Source organism: Colletotrichum karsti, assembly GCF_011947395.1.
Source record: "Colletotrichum karsti strain CkLH20 chromosome Unknown Scaffold34, whole genome shotgun sequence".
NCBI classification, from domain to species: domain Eukaryota; kingdom Fungi; phylum Ascomycota; class Sordariomycetes; order Glomerellales; family Glomerellaceae; genus Colletotrichum; species Colletotrichum karsti.
Genome location: NW_024065934.1, coordinates 233,943 through 247,572, shown reverse-complemented (window position 1 = coordinate 247,572; position 13,630 = coordinate 233,943). Strand labels below are relative to the sequence as shown.

At 57.5% G+C, this 13,630-nt stretch overlaps 8 protein-coding genes across 8 annotated transcripts; 3 read left to right on the top strand and 5 right to left on the bottom strand.

Moving 5' to 3' along the window:
• Positions 1-176: 176 nt before the first annotated feature.
• Positions 177-821, top strand: CkaCkLH20_09494 (uncharacterized protein; the record flags this gene model as incomplete). The annotated part of the gene is made up of 1 exon (XM_038892209.1): positions 177-821. One exon carries the CDS (start codon positions 177-179, stop codon positions 819-821), a length of 645 nt encoding a protein of 214 aa, XP_038742445.1.
• Positions 822-1,404: 583 nt separating this feature from the next.
• Positions 1,405-2,267, bottom strand: CkaCkLH20_09493 (uncharacterized protein; the record flags this gene model as incomplete). The annotated part of the gene is made up of 2 exons (XM_038892208.1): positions 1,405-1,885; positions 1,948-2,267. 2 exons carry the CDS (start codon positions 2,265-2,267, stop codon positions 1,405-1,407), a joined length of 801 nt encoding a protein of 266 aa, XP_038742444.1.
• A 968-nt stretch (positions 2,268-3,235) lies between these two features.
• CkaCkLH20_09492 (uncharacterized protein) lies at positions 3,236-3,523 on the bottom strand (the record flags this gene model as incomplete). The annotated part of the gene is made up of 1 exon (XM_038892207.1): positions 3,236-3,523. One exon carries the CDS (start codon positions 3,521-3,523, stop codon positions 3,236-3,238), a length of 288 nt encoding a protein of 95 aa, XP_038742443.1.
• Positions 3,524-4,235: 712 nt separating this feature from the next.
• On the top strand, positions 4,236-4,793 carry CkaCkLH20_09491 (uncharacterized protein; the record flags this gene model as incomplete). Its single annotated transcript, XM_038892206.1, has 1 exon — positions 4,236-4,793. One exon carries the CDS (start codon positions 4,236-4,238, stop codon positions 4,791-4,793), a length of 558 nt encoding a protein of 185 aa, XP_038742442.1.
• Positions 4,794-4,929: 136 nt separating this feature from the next.
• CkaCkLH20_09490 (uncharacterized protein) lies at positions 4,930-6,537 on the bottom strand (the record flags this gene model as incomplete). The annotated part of the gene is made up of 1 exon (XM_038892205.1): positions 4,930-6,537. One exon carries the CDS (start codon positions 6,535-6,537, stop codon positions 4,930-4,932), a length of 1,608 nt encoding a protein of 535 aa, XP_038742441.1.
• Positions 6,538-6,989: 452 nt separating this feature from the next.
• On the bottom strand, positions 6,990-8,894 carry CkaCkLH20_09489 (uncharacterized protein; the record flags this gene model as incomplete). Its single annotated transcript, XM_038892204.1, has 9 exons — positions 6,990-7,117; positions 7,166-7,232; positions 7,281-7,410; positions 7,462-8,185; positions 8,239-8,278; positions 8,332-8,414; positions 8,469-8,597; positions 8,649-8,758; positions 8,812-8,894. The coding sequence occupies 9 exons, from the start codon at positions 8,892-8,894 to the stop codon at positions 6,990-6,992; spliced, it is 1,494 nt and encodes a 497-aa protein (XP_038742440.1).
• A 587-nt stretch (positions 8,895-9,481) lies between these two features.
• On the top strand, positions 9,482-11,322 carry CkaCkLH20_09488 (cytochrome P450; the record flags this gene model as incomplete). Its single annotated transcript, XM_038892203.1, has 6 exons — positions 9,482-9,553; positions 9,616-10,169; positions 10,222-10,492; positions 10,546-10,828; positions 10,882-11,116; positions 11,166-11,322. The coding sequence occupies 6 exons, from the start codon at positions 9,482-9,484 to the stop codon at positions 11,320-11,322; spliced, it is 1,572 nt and encodes a 523-aa protein (XP_038742439.1).
• An 85-nt stretch (positions 11,323-11,407) lies between these two features.
• Positions 11,408-13,327, bottom strand: CkaCkLH20_09487 (uncharacterized protein; the record flags this gene model as incomplete). The annotated part of the gene is made up of 1 exon (XM_038892202.1): positions 11,408-13,327. One exon carries the CDS (start codon positions 13,325-13,327, stop codon positions 11,408-11,410), a length of 1,920 nt encoding a protein of 639 aa, XP_038742438.1.
• Positions 13,328-13,630: the final 303 nt, after the last annotated feature.

The window sequence follows — 13,630 nt, the reverse complement described above, 5'->3', positions numbered from 1 at the left end:
CTCAAACCTTCACAACCTTTTGGAGCACAACCCGCCGAAAACTCAGAGTTTCTTCGTTCAGCGCACTTATAAGAAGGCTCATCTTCCCAAATCTCGTACCGATACGAGCCAACATGCCTGCAACATTCACAATACTCCTCATGAGGCACGCTCTTCGCCTTCCGAGAACCCAACAAATGACAGCCAATTCTTACGAAATGACCGGCTCTGAGAACTGCGATGCCACCCGCAGCCTACGTCCAACGGATCCAGGCACCGCGTGCTCTAACGAGAAGGCCACTCAGAAAACCCAACCGCCAAAGATAACCCACGTCGTCCTACTCCGGATCCTCGCCGTCTTGGGCTTCGTCATGTGGATCGTGGACTGGGTGCTAGGGATGTACTACACCGGCCTCTATTCCAGATCCTTCACCGGGCCGTGTCTCGCCTACAATCTTCCCCTGGCCGCAGCGGTCGTCGTGGTCACAAGCCTGATCGGTTCAATCAGCGCCGCGACGCGTATCAGGATCTTCGTACACACCGTTCTGCTGTGGCTCTTCTTCGGGACGACGGAGGGGCTGCTCATTCACATTCCCGTCAAGGCGAGGGGCGTGTGGTGGGCCGCGGTGCTGGCGGTGAACTACGTCTGGGTCAAGCTCAGCATCATGATCTTGTATTGTATTCTCTCGGCCGGGCCGCCGGATTCCGGGAGCGTCGATATGCCGTACTGGGTGAAGGAGTTTCTTCCGTACGGTGTGGTGAGGCTTGTGGAGGAGTCTCGGGTTGCGCCGAGATGTTGCAATTGTCAGGATGAGAAGAAAATATCTTTCGAACAGCGATGAGGCCCTGCCGCCGTCAGTAGGGCATCTCTCAGAGGCAACATTCTCCGCTAGAGTCGGCCCTGGGCATTTGGCCAGTCTTTTCTACTCGACCAAGACGGTATTCAATCGCAACTTCAACCGATAGACAGCATCGAGGGAATAAAAGACATGGTCGAGACTTGTGGAGCGGATGGGGGTGGAACGTCTCCAACGGCGATGTGGGCATCGTGGAGTAGACATGGACAAGCTATTGAGGAGCTAGTGAGAGCTTGGGGCACTAGCAATTCATGGCATCATCTTCACATCATGACGCGCAGTGGTTGAGGGGTTTGGCGGTCTGGACCATTTCAAAGTTGAGTGAGACATAGGATGCATCATTGTCGGCCGTACGTAGACTGCACTCATCAAGGTGTTCACACATCTCCTGAGTACAGACATACCACTAGCTTCATGCAATCGCAAATACCATGGGCCAATTGTACTTTTACTATTTTCACTGTTTCTTATCCAACAAGTCATAACATCATATCCAGAGCCATTTCATACCCTGCACCATGTCCTGTTGCTCCCAAAAATTCCAAAACGCTTTGCTCTAAAATGAAATCTATCGGCAGCAGTAACCACCGTCAATGACGATGTCGGCACCGGTGGTGTAGGTGCTGGCGTCGGAGACGAGGTAGACGTAGGCGCCCTTGAGCTCCTTGGCGTCGCCGTTGCGGCCCATGGGGATCATGCTCTTCCACAGCTCCTGGGTCTCCTGGGCGACGAAGTCGGACAGGCCGGTGTCGATGTAGCCCGGGGAGATGGAGTTGACGCGGGCGAAGTCGCGCCACTCGTTGGCGAGCGAGCGGGCCATGTGGATGCAGCCGGCCTTGGCCACGTTGTACGAGGTCTGCTCCTGCGGGTAGTTGGCGATGTGGCCGGACATGGAGGCCGTGATGACGAAGGAGCCCGTGCCGCGCTCGCGGAAGTGGGCGCCGACGGCCTTGGCGCAGTAGGCCGTGCCGTTGAGGTCGATCTGGATGACGTGGTCCCAGGCCTCCTTGGAGCCGTCGATGACACCGGAGTCGGCGGTGGCGCCGGCGCTGTTGAGGGAATGAGTGTCAGTAACTGTCATGAACGTGGGGAGAGGTGACGGAGGACATACTTGGCAATGAAGGCGTCAATCTTGCCAAAGTCGGAGAGGATCTGCTTGACGGTCTTGTCGACGTCCTCGTAGTCGCTGACGTTCAGCTTGTAGATGTTGACCTTGACGCCGTACTCCTTCTCGAGCTCGGCCTTGTTCTTCTCGGCGCCCTCCTTGCGGCTCGAGTAGGTGATGGCCAGGTCGGCGCCCATCTCGGCGCAGCCACGGGCGGCCTCGATGCCCATGCCGCGGGGTCCGGAAGCGCCGGTGACGACGACGACCTTGCCCTTGAGGCTGAAGAGGTCCAGGAGGCGGGAGGCGGTGGGAATTTGTTGAGGCATGGCGACGGCTTGTTTTGGAGTTGAGGGGTAAGAAAAAAGGTATGCAGGCAGGATGAGGGGTATCAAAGTAAAGTTTTGTTGGATGAAAGAAAGAAAAGAAGAAGAGAGGGATGAAAACAGATCGGCGCGAGAAGTGATGGCTTAAGATAGAAAGGCTCGCAAGGGTTTCGATGGAGGGGCATTATGGTGGCATGATGGAGGGGTAGCTTTTTTTCGGTTTCGAAGCGGCCGTGACGGCATTCCTCAACCCCGCTGATGTCATTGATCAGGCACACGGACTGACGCCGGAGCTAATCAATTGATATGCCAATGCCAGTGCCAATGGAAGAAGGGAGGGCGGGACCTCACTCAGCAATCTGATGAATGAAGTTGACATGGGGGAACATGGAGACGAACATGGATAAGGGGGCGCACGATGGTGGATCTTGGGAATCGTTTTGATGGAGACCCGGATGGGCCGCATGTAGACGACATGTACCTGAGTAATGCCCATCTGCGGTGTAACTGCACATGCGGCTTGGACAGCTCATCTCGATGTTGTTCTCATTGCTTGGTGCTGCGGCTAAGAGCTGCGGGAGCGACTTGGCGGGAACCAGCCTGATTTGGAATGATAATCCAAGCGTTTTCTCACCGAAAAACAAAGTGAGATTTGTTAAGCAACTCGCATGTCAGTCTTATCTCACCTAGAGACTATGACAGATTGAAGCTCGTGGTAAGCCGGTACAACACCAAAACACCACGCTAAAGACTTGTCAACTTCATGGTTGCGGCCAAGACCACCTGGAAAGGCTCCACAGAGTCCACCGCCAACACCCCAGTCCTTGAGCTGGAACAGGCACATTAGTCAAGGCCTCGCATCATCGTTGCTTCACTGGCTGGAACTTGGAGTCTGGTCCTGCGGGGCCATTTTCTGAGATGCAGTTTGTGTCTCTCCCGCTGGCGGACAACCACGAAAACGAGCAAACGTGTCAAGTTGAAGCTGGGTACCCGGCATGCACAGCTTCGGTTAGCTCTGGAAGCTCCTGTTGGAGCGGAGATGGACGGAGCCACGTCGGCGAGAAGCACCGCGTGGGGGTGAAGCCTGGACTGAACAGCTCGAGACTGAGCTCGAGCTTGGGGTTTCGAAGCTGCACGGATGAAGAGGGGAAGAGGGGAAGCTGCTTGGAGAAGATGGTCGCGCGATCCGCGGTCGGACTGCGGGAGGGGAAGCCGGAGGCGGGCGGGCCACACGGCTCACGCGGGAGGACGAGCGCCATTTTCGTGTCGCATGCGGCCGCCGACGTCCGAGGTCTCGTGAGACGATCGGGATTGTGATCTGGTGGTAACCGGATGGCCGCGGTGTTCGGCCGTGCGAGGTCTGCGGTCTGGCGGTGAGACGGCAAGCCATGGCTATTCGGAGGCTCGAAGATGCACACGAGCAACAACCACGACTTCCGTTGTTGGAAATTAAGCATACGAATTAAGCTGATCTCCCTAACAGTTGCGAGACGGTATTCAACTCTTCTGCAATAATATTCATAACTAGAAAGTATTGATCTGATTGCTATCAGGGTTACGGAGAGTTGGCACTATTCCAGAGACATCGACGCCTCACGAACTGTGATGAACTCTCCTGAAGCCTCCCGCCTCCAAGACTTATTCCAAGTCTAAACTTTGACATTCATGTGCTCTTCAAGATGAACATAAGTAGGCGTCAAGCCTGAGGGTGTTGGCTGAAGTTGACCGAATATCAATACATGCCTGACGAGTCTTTTGTTCTCGTAGCTCGCGATATCCTTACTTCTCCTGATGAGCAACTCAACTCAACCGGCACGCTTTTCACCCACAACTGGCACAGCCAACCTCGTCACCATGCCCAACAAGAGGTTTTGCAGAGCTTGCTGGTCACATCATGGACAACACACATCCGCAACCAGTAACACAAGACGAACCACGCCAACAACACCACAACCAAAACGACAAAGTCTCATGAGCCTCTGCCAAACCCTCGGCACACTCATTCTTATAACCGGCCTGGCATCCGGCGCCGTCCTCTCCCTCCTCTTCAGCCTCTCCCCGCCCCGCCAGACCGCCGTCATCGCCCTCTCCCTCCTCTTCTTCTTCGCCCACAGCGGCTCCCTCGTCTTCTTCCTCTTCAACCCCTCCGTCAAGCCGCTCCCTCACAGGGCCGGCAAGTCCGTCTTCTCCTACTGCTTCGCCTGGATCACCTTCCAGATAGCCGGCTTCGCCTGCATGCAACACGGCCGCTGGCGCCACGACCTGCCCGGCTACCTCGCGGGGTGGGCCGTCGCGTGGGAGGTTCTGAGCGTCTCGACGATGGCGTTCTTCACGGGGGCCGTCTTTCTCGTCTTCTTGCGGCGGGCGTGCGTGCGGGAGCACCTCGAGGCGGTGCGGAGGAGCCGGGTCGCGCGGTGCTGCCACACGAGGGACGAAGAGATGGCGTATGTTGAGCACATCGAGTTCTCGCCGCCGCCGCCGGTGTACAAACCCATGCCGTATCTGGAGAGCTACGAGCTGAAACATTGAACGACGGCGTTCACGGGGGGTGTGAGGAATTCCAGAGTGGGCGACGTAGGGATGAAAACCAGCGAAAGCATTGTATGTAAAAGATATAATCAGAAATTATCTGGGATGGGATTCGGACAGCTCGGCAGGGCGTTTGCTATAGTCTGGGATACAGATAACGGCTCACCGAGGGTGAGAGAGGCAGGCCAATCTCGACTTGGGGTAATACAGAAACGTTTCCATTCCGCGTCTGCAAGCGAACGATCAGCCTCTCTTTCAGTTGTTCCACATCATGAACGCCAAGCAGTCTCATCAGACTCCCCGTGATGGGTATGAATGCCTGCTCACGCAGGTGGACTTGACAGTTTCCGCATCGGGCCACGTCCCAACGACTCAACACCGCATCCCGGCCAACACGAACCTCATTTCCGTCAGGCATGATGGCAGAAGTGTGAATGACGAAGGAGCCGTTATAGTCAGACCGGCTCACGCCCGTCACTCGCGCAACGGCAGCGATGACACGGGAAGATGGTGCGGCGGGGATAGTCGACGATAACTCATCAAACGAGCCCTCTCCGTACGTGTACCCAAGATCCTCGATATTCGTCACGTCTCTTGAAGTGAAGAAATCCCCGTTGGGCTTCATGAAAGGCGCGAGCGGACTGTCCACGTCCAGTATCGTGCCCGTCGCGAACACCGGATTCCCACCGCTCACCGTCCCATCATAGCCCGCCGTCACAGACAAACTACCCTTCTCAGTAAGTCCCCTCCGGCGCTGCCACGTCCAAAAGATGTAATCGACAAACGCGTGGTGGAGGAAGAAGATGGGATCGAAGCTAGCCGTCTCGTTCTCCCCCATGTCTCCATTAGCACCGCGGATGGGGTTCGCGTTGTAGCTGTTCTTCTCGAAGAAGCCCCCGACGGCCAGATGGATGGCGTTGTGCGGATCCTCGATGGCCACGCCGTAGAACGGAAGCCCTTGCTCCTGGGACTCGGTCATGTACTGCGCCATGGACTCCTTGTTGGAGAAGACCGTGTAGTTAGGCGCCTCGAGGCACGTTTTGTACCGGCTGTATACGGAGTAGGTGTCCGGCAGGGTCGAGGTGTCGTCGTGGGTGTCGATCTCGACTTTTCCGTGCAGCCATGCCCTGACGTTGTCGTTGAGGATCCTCGCGTTCGATGCTGGGTCTGTGAAGGAGGAGTTGTGTCTTTCGGCTGCTTTCTGCTCTTGGACCAGACCCGAGAGAGGGTAACGGACTGTTTCGTAGCCGGCCGGTTTCGCATATCGTGGTGTCTTCGATCCGTCGCGCGGACTCTCACCAATAGATTTCTGAAGTTTGTATGAGTAGAGAGGATTCACATTTTCCCCGTCCAGGTCGAAAGTCGGCGCCGTCAAGACCCAGGGAATAGGGTCGTCGTCGCTCTCCAAGGCACGGCACTCGTCCCAGAACGGCAGTGCAATATCGGCCTCTGGCAGGGCATTCCGCAAGGCTTCTTCCAGACGCAGGAGATACGCTCTATGCCATGTGGGAAAGAGGACCGTCCCATGCTGACAATATCCTCCCCACCACTTGGGGCTCGCCTGGTCCTGCTTTTCGAAGGGCTCGCCGTGGTATCCGGCAATGGTGAAGAATGAGTCCTCGTGCTCGTGTGGAAGCCTCTGGATGATTCTGAAGGCTCTGATGAGGTTTTGCAGGGCCGTCGGGTCTTCTCTCGTGTCGTACTTTTCGACCAAATGCTGGAGGGAATAACGCACCCTGACCATCCTGAAAGATGGATTCTGACGACAGCAGCGGTGAATACACGAGTATGCGTTAGTCAATGTTCATAATACTCAGGCAGGAATACCTCAGAAACACTTATGGTTAAAGGTAGTTGAGATCATTTCGCTTGGTGGGTAGTTGCTGAAGTTTTCGTCTGCTTCCGCATCAGGTACGACCCGTGTCTCACCAGAGTGCGACGCCGTTTCCGGGAATCTTGCTTCATGCTGATCACCAGGACGAAGAAAGACATTGTAAAGCAATGGCGCATCAACATGCAAATTGGAACTTTCTTTACCAAACGCATGTCTACTCTATGCGCCAATGTCGCTGCCGATGAATGTGAAGCTGTTGACTAGGGTCTGCGGCTTTGCGACAGCCGATGGTCCTTAGTGTAAGTGAGACTATTTTTCTTTTTGCCGAACAGCCCAGGATAGCTCGAGATTATTTTGCCTGCTCATTCATTCGTACGCGATCTGCGTGTTTCGACCTCTTCGAGACCCGCCTTCTCAGCAAGGTCAACATCAGCAGTTCGGACGACCTTGACATCGCCAAAGATTTCATCAATCTCCTCCAACGATTTACCTGTCCATGGTTAGACAATGTTTCTGGCCCCTTCTCATGCAGGCTCACCTCTTGTTTCCGGATAAAACAAAGCAAAGATCACCGCACAGATGGCGTTAGTTAGAATGAAAAGGATCTGAATGACGAATGAGCAGCTTCCTTCGTCAATCACGGTCTCACATACGTAGTACTTCCATCCAACCTCCGCAAGTGCTATGGGCGAGCACTGCGTGATGACCAGACTGATGGAGTAGTGTATAACCTGGACGATGGCGTTCGCTTTCGCCCTGAGCTCCGTGGTGAATACTTCTGGTCTGTGAAAGGTCCGTCAGTTGCAATCTTCAGACCTCACCCGGGGTGCTCACGGAATGATCCAGGTCATCGGACCCAGCAGGGCAGAGTAGTTGGCCGAAACGGCAAAGATGCAGGCGATAAGACCGCGCTGGGCCGCCTCGTTCGTCGGGAACCCGGGCCTCGCAGGGTACACCGCCGCCAGGACGGTGATGATCGCATAGCACACCGCCAGCAGCGACGAGCTGCCGACCAGAATCTTCCTACGTCCGACCCGGTCCACGAAGAACAGCGACGCGAGGCAGGCCACGGGCGCGACGGACCCGTAGAGCCCGCTGACCAGGAGCTGCCGGTCCTGGCTGAACTGCAGCGTGGCGTAGATGGCCGTCTGGTAGTACTGCACGAACGAGATACCCGACAGCATCGCGGCGGCCCAGACGAAGGACCCGACGAAGAGCCGTCTCCGGAACGCCGGCGTCCTGAAGAGGTCTCCCCACGAGAGCCGGCCCTGCACGGACAGCTCCTCGGCGATGTTGACCTGGATGGCGGTGAACTCGGCGCGGCACCACTCGTCGTTGGCCCCGTCGTGGTGGTAGTTCCGGAACGCCTTCTCGGCTTCTTCGTGGCGGCCTTTGAGGCAGAGCCATCGGGGCGACTCGCTTAGGAAGAGAACGCCGACGCCGAGGATGAGGGCGGGGATGCTCTGGATCGCGAAGCCTAGTCTCCATTGGTTGGGGTTGTGCCATTTGCCTTCGCCCACGCCGGTCCAGAGGGCGACGAAGAAGCCCCAGGCGACCACTGCGTGAGGTTAGCCTCAAGGGGAAGTGGGTGGCATTCGAGGGGAGCCCGACTCATCTGGTTGACAGCTGTGATTCTGGCTCTTTCGTGGGTCTAAGGCCATGGATGTCAGTGGATTGATATTCTTACATGAACGAGCGGCAAACCTTGGCGATTTCGGCACCAAACACAGGAGCGACGCCTGTGATCGTCCCCACGGCAAACCCGACCAGAAGACGGCCCATGATGACTGAGAAGCTTAGCCAGGATTCTCCCTTTCAATGAAGTCATCTTTGGGACTTACGCATTGCAACGTGAGCAGCACCAGCCATCAACGCCCCGCCAATGACGCCCCAGATGCATCCAAAAGCGATGGCCCGCCGTCGACCGAGGCGGTCACTGGTGATGCCCACCGATGCGCTTCCAAGCCAGGCTGTTCTCGGTTCATTTCTCTTTCGCCCATGGGCTTCTGATGTTTACGTACCTCCTGCTTGATAGACTGACACAATAGCACCTCTGAGGGGGGCATCTGGGTTTCCGAAATACGTCAAGAAAGACTTGAGTGCCAGGCTCGGGGTGATTATTCCGGAGTCACTGGTGATGGTCAGTCAGGGCGGGTGGAACCAGAGCTGATGTAAATAACTTACTATCCGTAAAGGAAACCTCCTATTCCCAGCAGAATGGATGTTAAGAACGGCTTGCTGAGCCACGCAGAACTGTTGGGTTTCATGATGAGGGTTCACAGCGGTTCACAACTCACTCCAACCCAAAATAACCAGAAATACAACAATCTCACAAAGTTCACCAAATGCGAGCGACATTTCACTAATTCATTGCTACAACTGCTATATTACAATAATGGGTATTATTACCCGTCTACAAACGCAATGTTTGTAAGGTCCTTGTCAGCAGATGAGTGTGGGGGAACCCCAGAGTCAACGCGCAGGCTCGCTTCCCCGCGCCATCCACCTGCAACTCGGACTGCGGGGTTTCGAACCTGTCACGTCACGATAAGAAGCGAGCTGCTCACAATTCCACTCTGAGAGGATTCAAATGCCCTGTCTAGCGACCTTGGAAGATCCATTATCGGTGGGGGTGGCTTACTGTGAAGTTTGGCTGATATCGGCAGTTGATATTTGCGAAAGACGCGGACTGCAACTGAGAGATCTGATGACCTCGGGCCCTCGGTAGTTTCATCTGATGCTCATGGACCTCATTCAAACTCAGTCAATTTTCAGAATAATTATTGATGAATCTGTCATCCCCCGTTCATTTCCACCACTCTTCAGCTAAAGATCAACTCAAGATCAGTTCAAGATGATCGTGGGCATATTAGGTTGGGCAGCCGCTCTCACAGCCATCTCATACCTTGCCCTCATATTTCCGCGGGTATGACTTCACCATTTACCCGTCACGACTCACTCACCACGACCCGCTAACCACCCTCCCAGCTCCAACAAGAATGGAAACTCTACTCCCACCGCTCCCAGCTCCCGCCCGGCCCCAAGACCATCAGAACAGGCATCTCCAAGCCCTGGCTCTGGTTCCACGAGCTGAGCAAAGAATACGGCGACGTCGTCTACCTCCAGCTCGGCCCGACGCCCACAATCATCCTCGGCTCCGCGCAGGCCGCATGGGACCTCCTCGAGAAGAAAGGCGCCATCTTCTCCTCGCGCCCGCGCTTCATCATGGGCGGCGAGCTCCTCTCGGGCGGCATGAGGGGGCTGATGGCGCCGTACTCGTCTTTTTGGAGGCGCTGGCGGAAACTCCTCCACGGCGGCTTCATGCAGCGCCAGAGCGAGTCGTATCGCCCCGTCCAGAGCCTCGAGTCGAAAGTGCTCATGCACGAGCTCCTGGCGGATCCGGCTGGGTTTAGGAGACACCTCGAGCGATATGCGGCGTCGGTCATCGTGACGGTGACCTACGGCCGGAGGGTCGAGGACGTGAGGACGGACATCGTGGTGCGGCGTAACGCTGAGTCGATGGGCCGGCTGACATCCGTCAAGTATGACCACGACTCGTTAGCCGCTTAGAGCTCATCTGATGACCGTTCACAGCATCCCCGGCAAGTTCGCCGTCGAGAGGTATCCGGCATTAAAACACGTTCCAAGCTTCCTCGCCCCCTGGAAAGCCGAGGTCCTGAAGCAGAGACAGAAGGATATTCAACTTTACACCGAGCTCATGGACGAAGTCCGCGACAAGGTCGCCAGAGGCGTGGCGCCAGAGTGCTTCGCAAAGCATCTCCTGCAAGAACAGACGAATCTGGGCATGTCGGACGTGGAGATCGCCTACACCGCAGGCTCGCCGTTCGGCGCGGGCGTTGAAACTGTGAGCCGCCTGACCTCTCCTCTCTCTTTGCCTCGTCCATCTAATATCTGCAGTCCGCCGGGTCACTCGCGAGTTTCCTCCTCGCGTGCGTGAAGTTCGGTCCCAGCTTCATCCCCCGCGCCCAGGAAGAGCTCGACAGAGTCGTCGGCCGCGACCGCCTCCCGACCTTTGACGACCTCGACAAGCTCGAATACGTCCGCGCGATAGCCTCGGAAACCCTGCGCTGGAGGCCCGTCGCCGTCCTCGGCGGCACGCCGCACGCCAGCACCGCGGACTACGTGTACAAGGGCATGTTCATCCCCAAGGGGAGCACGATCATCGCGCCCCTCTGGAGCCGTGAGCATCCCTCAATGTCAACCCGCCTCTGACTTCACTGACGGTCTCTCTAGTCCACCTCAACGAGGCAGATTTTCCCGCGCCTCACGAGTTCAAACCGGAGCGGTTCCTGGAGGAGCGGGAGTACCCCGGGACGTTCGGCCACAGCGCCTTCGGCTGGGGCCGGCGGATCTGTCCCGGGATGCACCTCGGATCTGCTTCGGTAGCGATCAACATTGCGCGCATGCTGTGGGCTTTCGAAGTGAAGCCGGCCAAAGACGAAAAGGGTAGAGACTGCGAGGTTGACATGTGAGTCCCGTTTTGTTTCATGTCCCAGCAAAGGCTGACCGTTGTATAGTTTTGCGTGCTCTGACGGATTCAACTCGAGTCCGCTGCCGTTCCCCTGCTCCATCACACCCCGGTCTCCCCATCATGCCGATGTGATTGAACGAGAGCACAGGGAGGCCTTGAAGGAGCTCGTTGCATATGCCTCCATCGCTAGTAAGATTTCGTAAATGCTAAGACGCAGCACTTCTCCAGTGAAATCCATTCACAATCTTGTGCCATTTTTGTATTACTTCCCTCCACCCCTCAACCATTCTATGCTAGCTTCAGATCCTCAAAAACAAAGGGTATCTTCCAATATCTCAAATCATCAAACTCCGCCTCGGAAATATACTCCCGCGTGTTCAGCGTCAACGCCCAGTCCACATCCGGCCGACTCGACGCGAACGCCCTCGCACCGACGACGGTCCCGTCGCGCTCGGCGTACACCGCGCGCCCGCCGGTCCCGGCAACGGCGTGGGACCCGATGAACCGCGCGACCGAGCCCGCGCTGGCCGCCAGCGAGAACCCGCCCGCGCACTCCTCCTTGATCGCGCCGTCGCCCCCGTGCGGCCCGGGCACCTTGCGGTAGGCGTCCGGGTCCACCGGGTCGTAGCCCGTGTATCTGCTCTCCTGCACGACGCGGTCGTCGGCGTGCTTGGCGGCCGCCGTCTCGTACAGCCTCACGTCGAGGCCGTCGAGGACGTTGTCCCTGAGGAAGTCGAGGTAGGGCACGCCGGTGACGTTGCTCACGACGTACGAGGCCAGCATGGTGCCGTAGTTGGAGTAGGAGTAGTCCGTCCCCGGGTCGAAGTCGAGCGTCTTGGTGAGCTGGTACTCGATCATGTCGCGCAGCGTGGCGGCGCGGGTGCCGTTGAACAGCGCGAAGGAGACCTCGCGGAACATGAAGGCCACGTCGCCGGACTTGTCGCGGTTGTAGCCCGAGGCGTGGCGGAGGAGGTGGTCGACGGTGATGTCGTTCGCCCGCGGATCGGCCGGGTGCTCGTACCCGAGCAGCGGGTAGACCGGGGTGGAGTAGTTGAGCAGGCCGGCCTCGACGAGGTTGAAGACGGCGGCGTGGACGAAGATCTTGCTCACGCTCGCGAGGAGGAAGACGTCGTCGGGCTGCACGACCGCGCGGTTGGCCTCGGCCCAGGTGTAGCTGCGCTCGGCGATGGCGGTGCCGTTGAGCGCGACGGCGATCTGCGCCTGCCGGACGCCGTTCTTCTTCATCCAGGTCTGCATGGTCGAGTCGAAGGCCGTCGTCGCGAAGTCGTTGTCCTGGAAGCCGGTGATGGATCCCGTGGCGGACCACTTGCGGGCCTCGGGGACGTCCGTCTCGGCGAAGATGACGGCGAAGCGGGCGTCCGCGCCGGAGACGCCGCCGTGGAGGGAGATGGGGTGGAGGCCGCGGGCGTTCTGCGTCTTGATCTCGGCGGCGAGCTCGGGTCCGGTGAGGCCGTCCTTGGCCACCCACTCGCCGACCTCGGTGTCGACGAACTGCGGCGTGATGACGTGGTCGTCCGACACGAAGAGGTGAGCGGGGCGCCAGAAGCGCTTCTGGAGCTCCGAGGAGTAGACCTCCGGGTAGTCGATGGAGTAGTTTGTGGTGTAGAAGATGGTGGAGAGCTGGTTTCCGATGTTCTCGTGGCCGAGGATGCAGTACCTTCGGTCCGCGGGGGTTCCGTACATGCGGAAGTCCTTGATGAGCATCGGGACGCCGGCGGTCGCGTTCTCGTAGGCGTAGGGGGATGTCATGCCGCAGACCTGAGCCCACTTGGTGGCGGTGTTGGCCTTCTTCTCCATGACGCCCGCGAAGACGGCGCTGCCGGCCGGCCCCGTGGCGGAGACGTGTGTCGAGACGTAGCCCTTGGCTTTCCACGAGTCGAACCAGGAGTTGTAGGTGGATTCGTCGGCGTCGTAGATGGTTTCGAAGGGGTCCCCTTCACGCTTCACCCAGACGGCAGCGTAGTTTGCGTTCGAGGCCGTGCCGTATGCGCTCAGCGAGATGACGCGGTAGCCGTCGGCGGTCAGGGACTTGGACTTATCGCCGTGGGCGGCGCCGTCGAGGTTGAAGTACGTCTGAACATCGGCGGAGCTGTCGTTGGTCGCACGGCGCTCTGTAGGGATGGCGAGTGAGACGGAACATAACGAAAGACAAGAGGTCAAGAGACCCAAGAACGAGGGAACATGCATGATTAACGATAGGAAGCCGCCCAAAGGCGAGCGAGGTGATTAGTTGACGGCGACGAAACTGAGCAACAACGCTGCTGAACCTCTCCAACTCATGATGTTGGCCGTCGCTCGCGTGCTTTTTATCGAATGTTCGAATCCACATGAACTCTATTATTAGAGGCGTCAATTTAGGTTGCGGTGGTGATCTCGCGATACGAGATGAACCCGTCCATGCCCCCACAACGCGGTGCTCGGCAAACCGGCGAGCAGAACCTTGACCCCGGTTTAGAGTCCCTGCAGACCGGGCTTTGCCGCTGGAATCAG